Below are 21,063 nucleotides of genomic sequence, written 5' to 3'. Positions count from 1 at the left end.
CCAATGCTGCCCGAACACCTGCAGTGCCAGCACAGAATCAGAGCACTGTTCGGACATCTCCGAGTCAACATGCACTCTCTGGCCCCATGCTCCCAGAACCTAGAGCATTTTTCTCATTTGTCAGAAAAAAACCAATGCTTTTGGTCTGCAGATTGGGTCCAGAGACATCCTGAGCTCTGAAGTTAGTGGAACTGCCCAACAATAATGCCCCCGTAACAGAACCTTTGGACACAGATGCTAAGCAAACACGATGTCCACAGTGTTTTATGTCTTCTTTATAGTCATATTCTCACAGCTTTTGTCTAAGGGTTTCCTCCACAAGTCAGTTCAGGTAATCTTAGCTCATGGCCTCTGTTGATTTAGTCTTATTGGCAGCATTTTCCCACTCCATCTCTCAGATTTCATTTCTCAGCCTATGTTGGCAATGCACTTAATACATTTATTGCTGGAGCGCATACTACTGGAAAACCCTCCATCTAGCTGAGCGTATCACAGAGTTTAGTGTTTAAAGTGCCTGAAGGCACTTTATGGGGCTGATTTCTGCAAGGGTCGTAGTAATGATACATGACACTACAGGGCATCCCACCAGAGCAAAGGGTAGGCAGAGCACCCCAAACCTCCATGCTGGTCTTGCTCTCTCCCCTCCTTACAGCCCCAAGGGTTCACTGGCTTCCAGCTCCCACCTCACCCAGGGATCCCTGATGATATGGAGGGGCTGTGGAGGAAGGGGCTGCAGCCAGCAACTCTCCATCATCCCCAGAGGACCATCATTTGCCAGAGGCACCTTCCAAAGATGCTCCCCAAGGAGGAGGAGGATTCCCCCAATGGAAATGGACAGAAAGTTCAGACCTCCTGAGGAAAGCATTTTGTAAATCCCCGGTGAAGTATTCTCAACACCAGCAAGTACTGTCAAGAAGTGTCTTTTCCAGAAGCATGGCGTGCATACTCAATGTGCCAACTTTTACTGCCCTCTGCTGCCAGCAAGGTCCCAGCAGATACGAGCAAGCCATGGCTGCCACATTTTGGGAGGTGGGCTGGACGCAGGCACCTGCCTTGTGCAAACGAGGGTGGGAGTTTGGGGGTTCGCCTCTGCAGCTCTGACCAGGACCTGTATGCTGCCTGTGCACCCACACCACCCCTGCCTAGCTCCACAGCTGGCAGGGTGGAGCCCACTGCTGTTGCCCAGCAGGGTGCCTCCAGCCAAGGGTCTCCCTCCTCAGGAAGTCCTGATGAAAGCCTTAGGGCTATCCATGTCTAAGCACCTCGGGTCACTTCATCCAGTGGCATCCATGCATCCTTCAGAGATGCTAAACCCACTGTGCCTAAGTCCCCAGCCCAATGACAAGCACTGTCAGCCTGAGCATACTAACATCTGCCAGTCTCATGTTTCATCTTCCCAATGTTACCTGAATTTGCGTACATCACACAAACCGTGCCGCTGAGGAAACAAATAGAAGAAACGTGTTTGCCCGGCAGTACACAGAGTGGGTGAAGAACCCACATGCCATCAACAGGAGCTGCTGTTCCTTCACTGGGTAGACAGAAAGGCTCGTTTCAGCCCAGTCTGGTCACCAAGGGGTGGTGTCTCCATAGCTGGTGTAGCTCAGCCCACCTCTGCTCCAGAGCCATCCCCTGCATCCTCACCACCTGTGGTCAAACCCTCATTTCTCTTCTCTTCAGCCAATGCAGCAAACAGCTTCATCCCTTCCCAAACTCACAGAGAAGGTGTGTGTGCTCAGGGTGCAGGCAATGCGCACCCCTCAGCCAGGGGCTTGGATGGAATCCCCCTGCAACCAACAGCCAGGGACAGAAACACCCTTTGCAGCTTTGTCAGCAGGGTCCAAGCCATCACAGTGTGCCCAGAAAGGGACAACAGCAAAGCAGTGCTTCAGAAGGCTCCCTGTGTAAATTGTCCATGCTGTTGTTGTTTGTCTTCAGTTAAAAGTATGTATCAGCTATTAATTGCTGAAAGATGAAAAGCAGTACTCTTCTCACTGGTAAGTTTGTCACGAAATTTAATCCTGGGTTACGGACAAGGTTTGAAGGACTCTGGCCAAGATCCCTCATGGGCTCTGTGAACAGCTCACTGAAATGTCATTGAACTTGTGGGACCTGTGTGCCTCCATGGCTTTCAAAGATCTGAACACATCTGCCCTGGAAACTTGGAAGTGATAGCTGTGTTTCCATGGTGTGAGAGGATGCCACTGGAATCGGAGAGGGAGCTTATCAACAGGTCAGTGGCCACGAAGGACACCAGACACGCAGCACAAGCAATGAGGTGGGGAGGGAAGAGAGAGGACAGTGCTAACTCAGGAGCTGCCATTTCAGAATAATACTGGAAGCAGGTATTTGTACTTGAACGTTCGTTCACCCATGGGAACGCATCTCACGATCAATATGAGCAACGCCCTGGGACATACACAGGCAAGTGCTAGGAGGACCCCTCTGCAGTGCCTGTGCTGCTCTGGGTGGATGATGATGGTCAGCAGTAAGGAGGCTACAGCCAGATCTTCATCTCACCAGGGCTAAGGAGCTTCTCAATTGCCCTCAGGAGGTGGGATGGATGGGTCATGCCCATCATCCATCCATGAATGAGGTTGGCTGCCCCTCAGCCTGGGGCAGGGGGAGGCTGCAGGGAGAAATCAGCAGCTCTCCTGGCTCCACTAAGTGGCAGTGATTGGTGCAGCTGCTAAGCCGGTCATTTGTAGCCACTCTCCTCTCTTCATTAGCCCCAGGAAGCTGCACATTGAAGGACATGTCACTATTAGTGCTGCCTCTGCGAGTGGGAGGGAAGAATGATGGAATTAACAGGGCAAAATTCCTTCTGGCACATGTCTGGACTACGGCAGCTTAAATTTGAAATGCCTTCACCGGAATGCACAGACCCTCCTCCACCAAAACAAGTGCCCTCCCTTCCCATTTGCCTTGGAAAGCCCATGTGGCCGCCCCCACGCTCAGTACGCCCCACTCAGTATGTCCGTCTAACAAAAATCATTACAGTGATACTTCTCCCCCTTCCTCTCAGGGTATTCATAATTAGGTTTTAGCATACAAACTATTGAGATGTACATAAGGTGTCAACTATTATTTAGGAATTCCTTCTTGGATGCAGCTTAACTTGAAACCAGAGAATTTGTTTCAGTGCTCATTATGATGACAAATGAACATAAATGAATATTAAGCAGTAAAATGTCACAAAACTGCCCATGTCTTTCAGTTGCCCATGTGTTTGATACCAGCACATAGCATGATCGCACACGACTGTCAGATAGGATGCTCTATACAGAAATAACATCAGCCCAAAATATAGCCACAATGAGTGTTAACGTGGTTCAAAGTTGCTTAAAGCTTACTGAATTCTTTGAATCAGTGCACCAGTTTCAAAATGCATTTTCAGATTCGCTTTGAGTTCGTATTTGTACAATGTTGTTGCTTATGCTTAAGCCACTCTTACAGTAATACAAACAAGCAGGTATTTACAGTGGTGCTTGGGTAAAGTTGAGCAGACTGATTTTCTCTTTGCCACAAAAAAAAAAAAAAAAAAAAAGGAAAAAAAGAAAAAAAAGAAAAAAGAAAAAAAGAAAAAGAAGAAACGAAAATAAGAAAATTGCCTTGAGTCTCACAGCCTGTTTCAGTGTGCAGCAAGAGGAAGCCACCCCAAAGGGAGCTGCTCACACCTCTTCCTTATCCCCAGATACAGCCGTGGCACCCACAGGCGATTAAAGCAGTAGCCAGATGGCTGCAGAAGACATGAAGCTACTGCGCGTTTTTGATCACACAGAGCGTCAGGAGAACGCTTCCTCCTGTTTCTTTGTTTGAGTTGAGACCCAGCCAACATGACCAGATTTAAAGAACACAACAATAATCAGTTCACCAGGTTTACAGAGCAAAATTCCAATTAGCATGTTCCTACTAGGTATTTTCTCCTTCCCTTGCAGCATGGCTGGTGTGGTTGCAGCAAGGTGTCTTGTCACAGTTGTCCCAGGCGGTGCATGCAGTCAGTGCTAGTGCCCCAGGCCCCAGCGTCAGTGGCGGTCATAGGCAGCGGCAGCCGCTGGCGGGGCTGCCCCACGGGCTGCAGCGCTGTAGTAGTACGGGGAGCCTGCAAGAGAAGGGATGACTGTGAGGAAGACAAAGGTGGACAGATGCCAGCTTGCAGCATGCCGACACGGGCTGCAGAGAGCTCTCCTGCCTGAGCTCAGGCTCACAGCAGTAAAGGCAGGGTAATTAGAATAAAAATCACATTCATGCATCCTGCATGAGAACGTTGCTACCATTGCTTTGCACTTCTGCTGGCTGTAGGGTACCTGGTTCCCTTCCTCCACTCAAAACAGTAGTACTTGCCAAAAAGAAGTGAATTACTTTTCAGAATGGAAGGTCGAAATGCTCCTGCCCCAACACATTACCACACTCTGGCTTCTCTGATTTACTTTTTCTCTCCTCTGGGGAGGAGGAGGTTGAACCCCAAAGCATTTAACATATTTCACTGGGACTCAACAATAATTCCCCCTTTTCTCAAACTCCTGTCAGGGAATAACCCCCTGGATTTTGCTTAGCTCCCATCTGTGGCCTCAGAGCTCCAGAAAAGAGTGGCCAAGTTTGTGCTCCCAGATCTGCCTTGTGATCACCCCACCACACTGGGCTCTGCCTGGCCAGGGAGAGTCCTTCGGCATCCAATACATTTGTTGAGGGGAGAAACTGCCTTTAGAAAACATTGGTGACCTTCACTTGGTAACGAATTTGAACTCGGAAAGTAGTTTACAACTACCTCCAGTGAATAATGCCTCATCCGATGAAGTATCTGATGCTCCAAATCACAGCTCTTGAAATGGACACTTAAAAGTCTCAAACGGATCAAATTTATGGTCTCCGTTTTCATTGAATACGTGTCGCACATCTGAATAAACTAGCGGGCCGGACTTAGCGCTTTGCAGATTGATGAATGCTGAAGCACTTGTTTACCAAGAAAAGGCCTGAAAGATATTGGTGACAATTTTCTGCCCCACAGGGCTAAGCAGCAGTAGACTGGGTGATCACCAGAGGATCACCTGGAACCTGGGCTGTTTGCTTGGATGAAGAAGAGTCTTTGACTACAGACATACCTGGAGACATACCAATCTGTCCAGACAGAACTAGCTATTAAAAACCTTCTGTCGTGGTTTAACCCCCAACAGCAACTAAGTACCATGCAGCTGCTCACTTGCTCCATCCCCGCCACCTCCAGTGGGATGGGGAGAAGAATCAGAAAAAGGTAAGAGTCATCAGTTGGAATAAGAAAGTTTAGTAATTGAAATAAAATATGAACAACAATTGTAATGAAAAGGAGAGAGAAAGAAAGGAATAAACCCAAGGGGAAAAAAAACAAGTGATGCACAACATAATTGCTCACCTCTCGGGTGCCCAATGCCCAGCCAGACCCTCAGCAGCAGACTGGCATCCCCCGGCCAACTCCCTTCAGCTATATACTGAGCATGACATACTATGGTATAAAATATCTCTTTGGCTGGTCCGAGGCAGCTGTCCTGGCCCTATTCCCTCACACCTTCTTGTGCACCTCCTTGTTGGTCACAGCACGGGAAACTGAAAAGTCCTTGATTTAGAGTAAGTACAAATTAGCAGCAACTTAAAACATCAGTGTGTTTTCAACACTGTTTTCGTGCTAAATCCAAATATTGTGCAAACCTGGGCTTGTGCAAAGGGCTGGGTTTAAAGCAGATAAACCAAGCTTCAGAACTGTGGTCCCGGTTCTCTAGAATGGTAGTCCTCCCATACACAACAGTAAATCAATACAGTCTGTGAAATCACTGGCCAGGCTAAGCATTTGCAAACACGTCTGCGGAACTTTTAGGCAGGACCCCATCTCACTTAGGTTTACGAACTAAGACATTAAGTATTTTAAGCCATAATCAAGAGGCAAAGTAGACCACCTCAGAGGGTCATCTTCTCATTTACATCTGTGTAAGTGCAGAGCTGACAGCCTTGCGCTATCTGCTGAGGGCACCACAACCGCTGTCCTGGGCTGGACGGATGCTCCTCTTCCAGATAGCTGATATCAGGTTAACAAGCCCGAGCCTCAGGAACCATGTTTCATGGAGGAGAACACTGGAAAGTTTCACAAGGACAGCAAACATCGTTCTCATGGGTAGCCTAAAATAAGCTGCTGTATGTACTGTGTGTCCCAGCCAAATGCAAGCAATTAAAAGCATGGAAGCCTTTCTTGGCCAAACGAGGCAGTCTTGAATGGGCAAAGGGAAACTTAACAGTTCACCAGACTTCAAAATGTGCATGCCCTGTATAGCTGGCGTTTTGGGGATGTTCTCTGTACCCACTGAACTGGGGGCCACCCTCCTGGGGTGCCCATTTTGTCAGTCTGTGTCCCCTCACAGCCAGTTCTGCTGCCTGGGAGTCCCTGGGGATCATCTGCCGCTGCAGGGCAGGCAGCATCTCAGAGTAAAACACTTCACAGGCCCACAAAGGGCCAGATGAAACCAATGTCCTCACCCACTGCCGCACCAGAAGGTCGATGGTGAGCAGGGGACACTGGTGCGCAGCAAAGACCCCAGTCCCCACCAGCACCAGCATGGGACAAGGCAGGTCAGCTCAGGCAGAGGGATGGAAAATGCAGGGAAGTGATCCAGTAGCACCAAACAATTTCACCCTGACTCACAGAGCAGCATGTGCATCTCACCAGAGCTGGATGCGCTGCTTCTGTAGGTTTGAAGGTAAAGGGTCTTTCTGGGATCAGGGCCGTGGCTTTCCCCCTCCCTCTTCCTCCGCTGCTGTTCTGACTCAGTGCAACTACTGAAGCCCAATATTTCTCTCATGTTTTCCGAAGGCCTCATGCTTCTCTCAATTTTGATTTTTCCAGTTTGCCTTTCAGCAGTGAAATCAAAAAAGCTTGTATTTAAAGTGAAAAATGAAAACATCACATCACAAAGCATTTACTCTTCCTGTCACCATACCCCCATTCAGAACAGCCTTCTCTGTCCTTCTGCCATTTTTCCTTTCTAATTCATACTACCATCAATTTATTTCTTGACACAGTCATTTCTGGCACCTACTTGTTCTCTAATCTTTTTACAGGAACCCACAGAAGAACAGAATCTAATCCTAATTGACCGGCTCCAAGCCCTGCCTTCACCTGCTGCCAAGCTGGCACCAGCAGCCATGGCACCACAACAGTGCAGGCAAACCCTCCCAGCCAGCGTGCAGGGACCATGTCCTGGCAGCAGTGGAGACACCGTGTCACCAGAAACCTGCTGCCAGCAGCGTCAAGCTGACTGCAATGAGCGAAAGAGGTAAAGAAGTTACTGCAACAAGTCAGCATGAAATTGAATCGTTTTTCTTCATTAGATGGTGTGGCCATTAGCCACTCTTGGCACGTACGCATTGAGCCAACTCTGTGCTGGTGCTCGCCAGGACACGCTGACAGTGACAGAGCTTGCTTCCCCTGCGCTCGTGCACGTGCCTCCCTGTGCATCCCTGTACTGTACCACCTGCAGGTCATTCACAGCACATTGGGGGGAAAAAAAAAGAAAAAAAAAAAAAGAAAGAAAAAGTAAGCCCCTTTCCACCTTCTCTTCCAGCTTTGAGATGGGGACACCTGCTACAGCCACCAAGCCAGACACCATGCGAGCAGCTGGGGTTTGTGTCCTCTTCCCAGCATCACCCCTCTGTAATCTTGGGGTCTGTCTGCACTCCAGCCATGGCTGGGGTGGGATTGAGCCACCCCACGCAGCCAAGTCCATCAAGCCTCTGCTGCAGAGCTGGCTGTGGGTGCCACCACGGCCGACAATGGGATGGGAGAGCAGGCAGATGCCGCAGAGCTGCAGCAGGTAGCTGACTGCTTCTTCTGCCCATGCTTCTGTTGACCACCTGGAGGACTGCAGCTTGGCTGTCCCCCCTTCCACAAGAGCTGTGGGGCACAGCATTCAGGACTGCCCTGGCGAGGAGGGATCATGGTCACCTGGGGGAGACGTGGATGGGTTGCCCAGTGCAGAGGAGTGGGGAGCACCAGAGCAAGGGCAGAGCAGGTACCGGGGCGATGGGCAGCAGCCGGTGCTCTGCTGGGACCGGACAGCTCCCACCACCCGCATGCTGAGAGCATGGTCCTGCCTTCCCATGGAGACACGGCTCACATCTCTCACTCCGCACTCACGGGGCAAAGGCCAGGGACCAACTACCAACACCTTTTCACCATTCTCATCTCTCTCCATTCGTATTCTCTTTATTCCCCATAAAAATAATTTTTCAACCCAAGTATTCTTTCTTCCTGCCACTTGCAAATCACAGCATCTCTCCTTTTAGCTCCTCTTTCACAGGTCTCAGCCTGGTGTGATTGCTGTTCGTTCTTGCCAGCACAGGGAATTAATTGAATGTAGGCACTGTTAAGTGCTTACAGTATTACACCTTCATCTCAGTGAAGGGAGCGGGACTTAGTAAAACAAACTCTGTCAGTCCATGTACCAGTCCTGATTAATTTTGTCAAGGTTTCTACTTTGAGGCTGATAGTGCCAGAGCTTCCTCTCAGGAGAGAATTACTAAATGCACTCACGTATACTCCTGAGAAGAGTGGAAGCATCCTGGATATGGTTTAAATTAACCTCCTCACCACTGTGGGTGCTCAGACATGTCACACAGCGCCTTCTGGGTGTTCAAGGAGACCTGGAGCAGGTTTTTAAGGCTCTGCCACAGGCTCCTACTTGCCCTGAATTATCAGTGGGGTTAGCAGGCACCCTGGGAGAAGCGAGTACGGGATCAGGCTCGCAGGGAGAAAGGGAGAGCTGTGGATAAGCAGGATCTCCACAGGGCACAAGAGATGTGTCTGACACGCAGCCTACAACCAAACATAGAGATGCTCTTGCTCAGGTCCTACAGCTGTACTCGGACCTGGCAGTGTCTCCTGGAGCACCAGGTCAATGCTCTTGCCCCCCAGCACTGTGTCCCACAGGCAAGCAGTCTGGGCTTCCTGTGGAGGAAGACACTCACTAAAAAATTATTCCCAGACATCCTATTGGCAACCTAGATTTCTTACTTTGTCTTGCCATGCAGTACTCGGGCTTTTGCCTTTTCAATCGGAGATGCAGACACGAGGTAGTGGGCAGCTAGGACCAACCTGGGGAAAGCTGGTCTTGTTTTGCCAGGCACCTAGTGCCACCACGTGCCCAAGTGTGCCTCACCACCATTGCAGAACATTTATCTTCCTTTTCAGTTTCTGGTTCAGTGAGTCATCCCTCTTCCAGAAGACTCAGAAGGACAATCTGAGGAAACTCCCAGGGCAGATTTTGGAAATTCTGACGGAAGGAACACTCCTGGGCTCTCCAACATTGGTGGTGGTAAAGGCAGGCACAAGGCTGGCAACAGGAGCCCTTAGGCTTCAGTGGGTTTCCAACCAAAACACAGCATCCTTGATCAGCAAGATAGTTGCCAGTCGCGGCAAAACAAGGAAATAATCAATGAAAAGATCAACTATAAAACCGATCATAGGTCTCCAGTACTGTAAGAGAAAAGGATCTCATCAGCCATGCTGAGGAAAATTATGGCAGAAAAGCCAAAGGCACAGAAAACCGATCCCAATCAAGAAGATCTGGGGAAATGGGGACTAGGAAATCATGGACCTTTGCAGCATCAGTGTGGTACGATGCTGACTTCTAATAACTGCCTTTCCAAACAGTCCACCGTTTTCCTTTTGGTGCTTCATGGACAGAGAGGTTTGCAAAGAAAGGGAATCCCAAGGTTCAGCTCGCTGAAACCTCACTGCCCAGCTCTTACATGGTGGCCACGGTGCATTCGAGCAGCACAAGGAGGTACAGTTACAGGCTGCACCAGCTCTTGACCAGCTCAGCAGTTCTTGCAGTAAGGACAGGAACAGAGCAGAACAGGCATTTCTACAACTACCCCTTCAGGAAACTCCATCACTCCCAGTTTTGAGACCAGGCTGAACTGGAATGGTAAATTCATCCTCAGTACTTGCTGCAGAACAAAAAAGTCCAATTTATTTTTCTTTTTGATGCATCAAAACTTCCAGTCCTGTAACTCCAAATCAGTGTGTCATTGTACAGTCAAAGCAATATAATGTTACCTGTGCAGTGACCCAGTTGGTGCCTACTGTAACACAAGACTCTGAAAATATTGAAAAAAAAGTATTTAGAAAGGATAAAACCCAGAAAGCCAAGAGTATAGATTTTGACAACTCCCGCCAGCAAAAAATGCCAGCATTGTTGTCATTATATTGTGAAACATTTCAATGTCAATAAAGCTGCAGTTTCTGAAGGAAAATGGTAGCATCCAAATCTTGTTGTCCTTGCCTCACTTAAACACATGCTCACAGCATGCTGCTGAGTAAATACTGCTGTAGAAATCCTCTCCAGCCCAAGGCGTGAGCCTTGCCACAGTAGGCAGTACACCAACCCTTCATCTTCGCTCATACCGCATGCCTCCCACACAGTCGAAGATGAGACACAATTTCCCCTCAAAATGGAAAGGAGAAAAAGAGGAAGAATAGGAAAAAAAGGGAATGGCACAGGGAAAGGGTGTCCTGGCAGCAAGTGGCTGGCTTCTGACCAGCCTCTGTCTTAAAGTCTTCTCCTGACCCAGACCTGTCCATCTCCGCTGGCTTCAGGCCACCACAGGGACATACCCTGCCCTGCACCTTGCAGAGCAAGCTCTGCCAGCATGCCCATCATCTCAAATGAAGAGCCAAGCAGGTCTTGGTGCAACCTGCTGCCGCCAGAGTCGAAGAGCAACTGCCTGTCCCTGCAGGGCGGCGCGGAGCTCCAGGCTGGCTCCAGTGCAGCGCTGGTGTGCAAGTCCTCCCCTGTGGAGGTGTGCACCCCCAGGGCAGGAGCATGGCGTGCGGCCCAGGAGCCTCGCCAAAAGCTCTTTCCTCCATGGGGAAGGGCAGGGTTGGGGCTGGGTTTTCATTTATTTTTAATATCATGACTGGTTTTTTGCTCGTTTGCAAGCAAAATCTGAAAAGCTACCCAAAACCTGGCTTCCCAGGCCTGTCCAGGCAGAGCTTTGCTACAGCAGCTCTCCTGCTTCCAAAGGAGCTGCAAAATTAGAAATGAAGGTAAAGCATGGCTCACACTCTTACCCTGGCTAAAGCATCCTCCCCACATGGCTAAGCCAAAATCCCACAGGCGCTGCCAGCTGTGGCCATGGAAACTGCGGGTTTAAGCACAGGGACTCCCCTGGCTTTGTGCAGCTATGCTCATCCATATTAGCTGGAGATCTGTCTGCTGATTTATGATGGAAGCGCTAACAAACCCTTAAATGTGGCACGGCAAATAGCAGCATTATACCAGCACCAGGGCATGAGAGGCAGAGGCTGTGTATTGCTCCCTGAGGATTTGTTTAAGGACAAGAACCATGATGAATACAGCCTGGGTGGCTCAATTACATGGGGACTCAATTACTTAAAACAAAGAAACTGGATGAAAAAAGTATGACAAAAATTCAAAATTATTTCGCTGCTGGAGGTCACATATAACAGCCCTGTCATCCATAAATCTGGAAATCTCTAAGGCATGCTACTCATGTGTTGAGAGATGACAATTAATTGGTATTTTACTTACCTCATCCATGCAAATTATGCAGGGAAAAATTCTAATTACTGCATGCTACATGTATATAAGGTCAAAGTGGGCCAGATTTTTGACAGTGGTGTAAAATGGATTATGTTTATCCTTCACATGAGGGCCATGATCCTGCATGAGCCACAGGGCTTCTGCCTCCCACTGCTTGTAGGGACCATGCCGGCATCAGTGAGGCTGCGCGGGCACAGCGGTCCCTTGCAGAGGAGGGATGAATCAGGCAAACACACAACTGGGGAGCAAACACAACGTGAGGTCAGGGAGAAATGCAAAGTGCTTGAATGAGCAAGGAACAACAGCACGGGGAACAATGGGGCTTGCATTCAACCGTAAGCAACCTGGCATCCCAAGTTTTGTCTGAACAGGATTCCTCACCCTCAAAAAAAAAAAGGGGGATCATGTCTCTGGAAGGATTTTATGGGGCAGAAATTGGAAGACAAGAGGTTTGGGCACGGGTTTCGTGCTGGCAAAGGAAGCCAAGAGCATCTGTGCACCTCAGTAGAGACCTCCAGTCCTCCAAGCACAGGGACTCGGGACCACACCAGGACGTGCATCCTGCCCACCCCAGCAGTGGATGATGGCCAGTGGGTTACAAACAAGGCACGGCTTGCACCGAGCCCCTAAGGTTCAGAGGAGACAGCAACTTACCCAGGAGTCCAGGGTTGGGAAACCTCCAGGAGTCATTGTATGTTGAATATTGTGGGTGGCTGTATGGGCTCCCAGAAAACTCACTCCCTAAGGTAAAGAGAAAGAGACAAAATGAAAGATTATTTGATCTGAGACTGCAATTACCACTGTGGGGGAAAGGGGCTCATCAGTGCATGCTGTGCTCTAGTGATGGCCACTCTCTTTGAGCAAGGGCAAGACGGGTGGGCAATTTATTAAATAAATAGGGGCAGCCATCTTTTACATGTCCTTTTCGTGCTGTATCTCAGGCCTGCCGAGCAGGTTGGATTTCCTCAGGCAGCCCATGCTGCAGGAGCGAGACAGTGAGGAGGGATGGAGAAGACTCCGGGACACACCCACGGGGCTGGACTTTGCCTCTCTGGCCCTACAGCACTCGGGGCAAGAAACATAATATGAGGACAGGGCTGCTCAGCCAGCCTCTCTGCTGGCAGGAGAAGATGAACCAGCTCATCTTCTAGATACTGGGTACCCTTACAGGCTCTCCATGAGAACATGGTCTTGGTCCCAGACATCCATCCATCACTGCAACCCAAGGAAAAGGGATGCTTGTGGAAGTTTCAGATGGTTTTTAAACCCTCCAGACAAAGGCACAAAAAAGGCTCAAAGAGTTGCTGCTGTTTATCTCCTCGCAAGCTCCTGCTCTCCCCATCTGTTTGCTCTCTTCCCATCACCTCCTTTTTCATACTTCATCTGCAAGCTCTTCAGGACAGGGCCTTGCACCATGGGGCTCTGACCCTGGGCAGGGCATGCGGTTCCACCACCATGCAAATACCAACACTGTTGCTGATTTATTAGGAAATTTTCCACAAATGACGGTTTCCTGCTCTCCTCGTTCTTCCTCCTGTCCTTCTCCCTCTGCAATACAGAAATACACGCACGCACAACACAGCACGGCAGGAGAGAAGAGCAGGTCTCCTACGGCAAGAGGAGAGGGCTGCCACACAGCAGAAAATGCTCACTGCGACATTTGCCTGTTCTGGTCCTCGGCGCCGGCATCTCCCCTGCCCCATACTCGGGGGGCTGACTACCCCAGCTGAGCAGCACACCCTTGATGCCAGATCTGCAGCTCTCCTGGGGCTCAGCACCGCCAGCCGGTACGGTCCACAGACCTGTCCTGGGGACCTTGTCTGGGTCCCTGGGACCACTGAGGCGAGATGCTGGCCCCAGGGGAGAGGGGATGATGCTACAGTGACCGGTGGGATCATGCTGCCTGGCAGGGGGAGCTCTTGGCTTGGCTGTACGGTGGGCTGCAATGGCTGTGCGGTTCCTAGCAGCCACTGTGGCCACCTGCAAAGGTAGCTTCTGCCAATACAGAAGTAACACAGATCGGTGTCAAAAAACAGGCTGGGGCCCAGGGTAGCTCAGTCTCCACATCGTGCTGCTTCAGTAAAAATAAGCTGCCTCTCAGCCTATACCAAAGGATGCCAGCAAACACACTGAACATGCTGACAGCAAGAGCTGCCCACCACTGGTCCGCTCCAGGGGGGTAATTAATACCCCTTAGCCCTTGAGACCCACAGGACTGAACCCACCAGCCTTGACCAGCTGTCTCTCTCCCTGACTTAGTGCTCACAGACAGGGCAGTAAGATGAGCTCTGAAGCCAGAAGCAGCAAATGCTTCCACGCTCAGCACACCTTGCTGTGTTGACCACATTTCTTCACAAGCTCAGAGCAGATTTTCATTACTGCCTCTAAGGAATGGTATTAATGAACCATAAGCCATGGAAAATGAAGCTGTTCCCAAACCTTTCTTGTGGGTGAAGTACATCCTATCTACATTTTATCTCTGTTCCCTGACCTTATGGGTGATAAATGACTCGAGTAACCAAAGGTTACCTCCATTACTGTGCTCACTCTTCTACAGTGAAGCATGGTGAAGACGGAGAAGCCAGAAGAGATGTCAGAAGCCACACAAGGTACCAGAGCCACTGGCAAAGGCATCCACATCACCCTCCGCCAGCTAGGGAGCAAGTTCCCTCCTGTACAACGCAGCAGCTTCTCTCTGGTCCTTTCTTCTGCCTCCTCACTGCCACACTTGTGGCTGCCTGCTCAGGCAGAGCCCTCTCTGCTCCCCTCCCTGTTCCCAAAGCCCCTCACCTTCCAGTAAGTCCCTCACCCAGCTCTGTCCTAACAGTGTTTGCCCAAGCCTGCAAAGTGTGCGGGCAGCAAAGTGGCTGGTAACTTCATGGGTGAGCGGTTAAGACCTTCCCCAGTCCCTGAAGGCTCATGGCCAGGTCCTTCTTCCAGCATTGCACCACACAAAAATCCCTTCATCCTGTGGCTGCCTCTTTGATGGGGAGCAGCTCGCACACCACCTTCCCCACTGTTTTCACTTCTCCCTTTCCACAGGGCAGTGAGAAACACGGAGATTTAGCCTTGGTTTAGTTGCACGAAACGGTTGCACTGGCTGACCGACATGACACACGAAAGCTGATGGCCACGAGTCTCGCTGCCACATCCTCGCCTGGAGCTGTGCAGTGCATGGACAGAGGGACAGAGCAGACAGCACAGTTCCCAACCCCTGCCGTGGGCTGTTTGCACAGGGTGTGCAGAGGAGGCTGCCCAGCTCCTCTGTGCATCAGGAACCCCCCAGGCTTTGAATGAAGCTCATGGCGAGCTGCTGTGTGCCTGCCAGAGCTGCACCCTGGGGCAGGGCACACATACCCACCCTAGATCCGGACAACCTCCATTTTCAGCCGTCCCGCCACCCTCCCTCTCTCCTCTTTGCACCCACCGCTCCCCTCTCCCATCCCCCTGAGGCTGCAGAGTCCCAGTCTGTCCCATGCCGATAGCGTGCACACCGCTGAGCAGGCGGCAGCGCTTTCTAAATGCTCATCAGTGCTGCGGCAGGGCTGCGGGTGGGAACCGGCTGACATTTCATTGTTTCATCCTCTCCTGCCTTGCTCTCCTCCCCCACCATCCCCACTGCCCTCCTCCCCACACTCACACACAGACACACATCGTGGACCCTCTCTGGGGGATGCTCCAGTGCCTGTCAGGCTGAGGCTTCCAATTCTCTGTTTTTTATGCCTCAGTGGTCAGGGTGTCAAGCTCCTGCAGTACAGACCAGCCAGGAGCTCGAGGAGTCACTGAGCACCATCAGCTCGGTGACAGTATTGCTTGCTTCTTAACATACTCTGCATATCCATCAGCCCTGCTGAGGGAAAAGGAAAAAAAAAAAAAAAAAAAAAAAGAAAGAGGGAAAGAGAGAAGGGGGGCAGGAAGGAAAATGAGAGAAAAGAAATATGGGAGAGGGGAGGGGAAATGAAGAAGTGGGGGAGAAAGTCTCAAGCCCTGCTACTACCATCACAGCACTCGGGCAGACAAATGGTACAGCCGTAAGTGAAACTAAGCTAGAGGAAAGAACGCTGCATGAATACCTCGTGATTTCCAGCTGATATCCCAAGGTCCATCAGCTACACTTCTTGACAGCACTGCTTAGTAGCCAGCCCTCGTCCCATTCGAAAACGCAACGCATCAGCTACCCAGGGGCACGCGCACACGTGCAGAGCGTTGCACACACTTGCACAGCGCCTGCCCGCACCGCAAGGTGGCAATGGGACCCATCCGTCCTTCATGTGAAATGGTAAGCCCCCTCCTCAATAATTCCCGCGTGGCTGAGACACAAAGACACCAAACCAAGGGCTTCTGCAAGAGTTAGCCCACCTCTCGCCACCAGACCGGACTCCACACTGCCACAATGCTTTACGTGGCCACAGCCCAAACGGGGTCAGGCCCTTCCGTCACCCCCGAAGGTAAGAGATGCAGAAGGAGAGAGAACAATTCCCTGTATTGCTGCTGCTACAACACAGCAGCAAGCCCCAGGAGATGCCCTCCACCCTGAGCTGGTGGGATAGAGGCAGAGGCCCCTTGCCCACAGGGAGAGCCCCAGGGGGGGCTGCAGACAGAGTCTGACAGTAGTGGATTGACCCCCCCGCTGCAGGCAAACAGCAGATACCCCATTCTGCAGCACTGCACTGTCCATTCTACAGCATTTCCTCTGGGGGTTATCAACTCATGTTTACCAGACTGGTTTTAAGGTAAGCTTCCTGCATGTCTCCTTTGTGATGTGCACAGAAACTGAAAAGCATGAGCTGAAAAACCTCAGGAACCAAGAAATGAAGAAAGAGACTTCACGGTGTCTTTCAGACTGCCATGGCTTTAGAGAAGTGCCCCTGAGGAAAATGGGGGAAGATGCTTCTGTGCAACGGTGCTGGACTTGGGACTGGAGGCTGCTGGGACACTTCCTCACCTGCTAAAAGCCAGAAGGATGGGGCAGATGCTCAAAGCAAGGCCAGTTTTGACATAGACCATGTCCAGCCAAGGCACAGAAAGCTCCCACGGACAAAGCCTAACCACTGTCATTGCACTACCACTGTTCACGGCACAGAGCATCCAGCTGTGATCCCACCAGGTAGGACAGCACTAACAACCATGTCCTTTAGCCTTGTCTTCTTAGGACTGTGTGGCATTTAACACTGGCAGAAACCAGCAGCCTAGTCAAACACAGAACATGTTTGTTACCCAGCTGCTGGTGGTACTTCTGGACTGAAATGCAAATTCAAATAAATACTCAACACAGAGGTTTTATATGTCACTTCCAAGTTCAACACGTTGCTCCGGTCCCCACAGTCTCAGAAAATCACATGAATCACAAGCTCCAGAGCCAGTATAGCTCAACCAGAGCCAGCTACATGAAGGCAGACCTGTTTATACACTTTTCACTGCATTTTGTCACATATCAGGTTTTTGCAGCTGTATTTGGGACAGGGAGAAGCCACTGGGACCCTGGAGGTGAATGGCTGTATCCACATGACAGCTGCAGGTAATCAAGGGTGCAGGTGATCAAACATGCCTTCTACAACCACCATGCGACAGCTCCTGGTGAGCACCGGCTGCCACCCAACAGGGAGAGCAACCACGACCCCGTGGCTGTGCCGTCCCTCCTGCCGGACTTGTCCCAGCTGCTGGTCTTCTCCACCAGTCCCCATTTGCGGGGTCATTTTGCTATCCAAGCTCCAGGTTTAGGACAGTGTCTTATTTACCCTTCTATTTGGCAGAACATTCAAACAAACCAGGAGAAATGGCGTTCGATAAACGCAGCTACATAAGGTACAAGAATGGGAAGCTGTGAGACAAAAATCAGTCTGGACAGGAACAGCAGCACCGTGCCCATTCCTCGTTAGGGTCCCAGGTAAATTTAAAAACAACCTGATGTACCTGTCCCTAAGTTGAGTTCCTGCAGATGAACCCCTCCCCCCCCAGCCTGACCTCTTGTCACAGGCTACAGGTGTCTCTACCTTTCCTTTGCAGCAAAGGACCTTACTGTAACTTTTTTAACATTCTCATGGCTTTTATTTGTTCTCGAGCATTTCCTTTTGTGGAAGGAATCAAATGGATCACAAATTTCTTCCGCAAATTCCAATAACAATCGTTACCCTGATAGCAAAGATATGCCTGACTGCATGAGGAGCAGGGCTAAACGCTGCGCTGAGCCACACAACTGCACCCAGGCGGCCTGCGTACCGCTGACTTAACACCACGGAGGAGCAGCTATCCAAACGCAGCCTTGAAAGATGTTACATGGAAGTCAGGTGTGCAGTGGGGCCAGGCGTCATCTGTGCTGGAGGTCGGCATAAGCCAAAGGAGAGCAGCAGAAGTCACTTCTCACCATACGCCAAACACAGCCTGAGGGATTGTTTTGTGACCCAGCATCCCTGAGCAGCATCCCATGTGAAGTCGGAGTGACAAACAACTGTGAGAGACCTTATAAAAGAAGGGAGATGCTCTGGCCTCTCTGCAGAGAAGAATGGCCTATCTTCCCCTCAGTAAAGCAAACTTGCCTCTCCACACCACGCGCTGCAGCAGCTCAGGGCAAGAGAGAAAGGAGTCTGCAGCTCACAAAACTCACTCCCTTCGAAGTCTTCCCCATGTACAGGGGAGCTGGGAAACACCTCTCAGTGAAAACTTGCTTTCACACAAAAAAGTCATTTCACACCACTAACACACTTCTGCAAATCTGTGACAATTTTGTCAAAATTCTTCCGTTAAAAAGAGCCCTGGGTTTAAACTAATTCTTTTTCATCTGTTGTTTTCCAAAGAAATATCTTCTTTTTCTGTTAAATTCAGAGAGATGGTAAGTTTTCAAATTGAGTTCAGTGAGGCTAAAAAAAAAAAAACCAACCGAAAAACTCAAGTGGAAAGCAAACTGTCCTAAGTAATTTTTATTGTCATTTTTGTTTTGACTGAACTTTGGACTTTCTTGCAATTTCAACAATCATTGGCAAACAGGATCAGTGGGTTATTCTGTCCTAATCTGTAACATTAGCTGCATTTAACCTGGGGAACTAGAAACCCAGGGCACACCATGGGTTGACCACCAGTGATCTGCCAGGTCTTATCCCAGACCCTCATGTCTTCTTCGCCCACAAAAGTCCCAGGACAATGATAACTGCCTTCTGCTCCACGGACCAAGCACACTTGGTTGTTAATTTGCCTGCTCTAGATCAAGCAGTCCACGTGCTACAAAAAAAAAAAAAAAAAAAAAAAGGCACTAAAAGGGAAAAACTGCCAACGTACAGCCCTACTGAAATACAACATGTAGTTCAGGAACAATGTCCCCCCTGGGAAGAAGCCAAGCAGGAAAATACACTATATATAGCGAAAGCCTCCCATGTTCTACCCAATTTATTTCCATGAAAATACCAGGGTGATAACCAGCTAAAAACGCAGGATTCAAAGGCCGGTCTTGGGAAATTTTGTCAAGATTGGATTCTCAGAAACCGTGCCAGCACAAGTCACGGGTCCAGCCCGTGAGGACGATCACTGTTGCCATGAGATCCCCCTGGAAGGGGGTGGCAGCCTCGCTGGGGAGGCCATACGTGTGTCTCAGCTGTGGATGCCCACCCCTCAAGCCTGGCTCCTGCCAGGAAATGTTTCCCAAGGGGGACTGAAAAAGGCCGTTTTGGAAAGCTCTTCAATGAGAAGGTTTCAAAAAACAGGGTACTGCTTTTCGAATGCACCTGAGATCCTCTGCATCAAAATGGGATGCCGTTCCCTGTCTGTGGTCCCTCGCTTACCTGGTGTTGCATCCAACAATTTACCTACTCCCACAGGAAAGAAGCAAATAAAGCATTAATAAGTGGAAATGGGGAAATGCTTTCTGTAGTACAATGAATATTTCCCCTCTTTTTTTTTTCCTTTTTTTTTTTTTTTTTTTTTTTAAGAATCGAAGTGGAAGTGATAGATTTCAGCAACAGACAGCCCTCACAAATGATTTTCAAGCAAAACTTACACAAAATCTTCACTTCTTGATATTTAAAAAAAAAAACCAAACCAAAAAAGAACAAACAGCGAGTTCTTAGAGCACTAAGCCCTCTGCCCATGTTGTTCAAACACAATACAATAAAATTTTGTCACAAATTTCATCCAGCTGTAGCCAAGACAGAGTCCCTGGGCCTGGAAATGTATTGCAAAAGTCCAGCCAACCATGAGTACATGGGCACTCACAGGATCTCAGGTAGTCCTATTAAAGCCATATAATTAATTACAAAGGGTCTGGAATGCTCACTGAAAGAACAGCCAGGAAACGTGGCAGCAACTCTTAATTAACCATGGCCAGCAGTGTGAGCAGCACTCTGCTTCTGCAGCTAAGCACCTGCAACACCCTCCTCAAATAAACCTGAACAAACAGTGAAATAACTTTTCCTCCTTAAAGCTCATTTCTCTCCTTAATTCAGGAGGAACAATCAGCTGGCTGTAACCCCAAAATGCTTCCTAGAACCTCCCTGTTCAATTATCTACAGGCACCATCACAGCAACCTGCCTGGACAGCCGAAGTGATGCTGGGGACAAACTCCAGCTGCAAGCCGGGGCAGGGTGTCTGCTCTGTTAGCGGGTGGGGTATCACACACGGACCCCCAGCAAGGGCACCAGGGAGCCTGCTGCCACCAGCACGCTCGGGCAGCGTTTCCCCAGGATGTCAGGGAACTGCACTGTCAGCAGCATCTTCCTTCTTGGGAGCACCAAGGTTGCACAGGCAGAAATACAGCCCGTGTGCACGGACAGACACACACCGACACAGAGATCTGCCCATGCACAGGCGTGTGCATGCTCTTTACACCTGTAAGGAAAAGCAGGCTTGCAAATCCCCCAGTAAATCCACTGGAAGAATTCAGCGGATCAATAGATCAGTTATTATCATCATCGATGACCCCTTCCACCAGTACACTTAACTCACCAAAGGCACATCCCACTTCTGTCTGTAACATCCTGAGTCACCGATTAACCCTTCGGTGAACACTCCAGCTGCAACCATCACCCACACTTTCATGTGTGTGAGGTCAAAATGAAAACTAGCCCGTGCACTGGCTAATTTTTCCTGCACATCAGCCAAGCAGAAGTTTATTGCAGTTGCAGCTGGAAGGCACTTGGTCACATTCAGATATCTCTCCAAAGCTCCCAGTCCCGTCGAGACTGCCAATTAACTTCTAATGAAGGCTGTATATAATCCTATGATCACCCAGACTGGACAGTATTTCCCCCTTATTTTACCTTTATATTAACTAGCACCCGCTCAAAGATGGGCAATTTTGTTTTAAACATTTCTAAGTTGTCATATTTTAAGAAAACCGTAACATGCAGATTTTTGTAACGCTACCTCATTTCCAAGAAGCTACAAGGCACAGAAATCCCATCAATGACTAATGAGTTGTGGGTTAAGGTGGACGTACCTTGCTGTGAAGTCACTGTACTATTCTCGACCCGTGCTGCCTGCCATAAA

At 49.7% G+C, this 21,063-nt stretch overlaps 1 protein-coding gene across 7 annotated transcripts in view; it reads right to left on the bottom strand.

The window, feature by feature from the left end:
* Positions 1–3,924: 3,924 nt before the first annotated feature.
* The window catches only part of PAX5 (paired box 5), a 132,249-nt gene continuing 115,110 nt past the window's right edge, over positions 3,925–21,063 (bottom strand). For all 7 annotated transcript variants that reach the window (XM_037373763.1, XM_037373764.1, XM_037373766.1 and 4 more), the window contains 2 exons: positions 12,243–12,329; positions 3,925–4,102 (listed from right to left, as the gene is read on the bottom strand). In XM_037373763.1, coding sequence (XP_037229660.1) covers positions 4,026–4,102; positions 12,243–12,329 — 164 coding nt within the window. In that variant the 3' untranslated portion in view covers positions 3,925–4,025. The remainder of the gene's footprint in view (positions 4,103–12,242; positions 12,330–21,063) is intronic.

Source organism: Falco rusticolus, chromosome Z (assembly GCF_015220075.1).
Source record: "Falco rusticolus isolate bFalRus1 chromosome Z, bFalRus1.pri, whole genome shotgun sequence".
Lineage (NCBI taxonomy): Eukaryota > Metazoa > Chordata > Aves > Falconiformes > Falconidae > Falco > Falco rusticolus.
The sequence above is the reverse complement of the archived record's forward strand: the minus strand, read 5'-3'. Positions and strand labels throughout refer to the sequence as shown.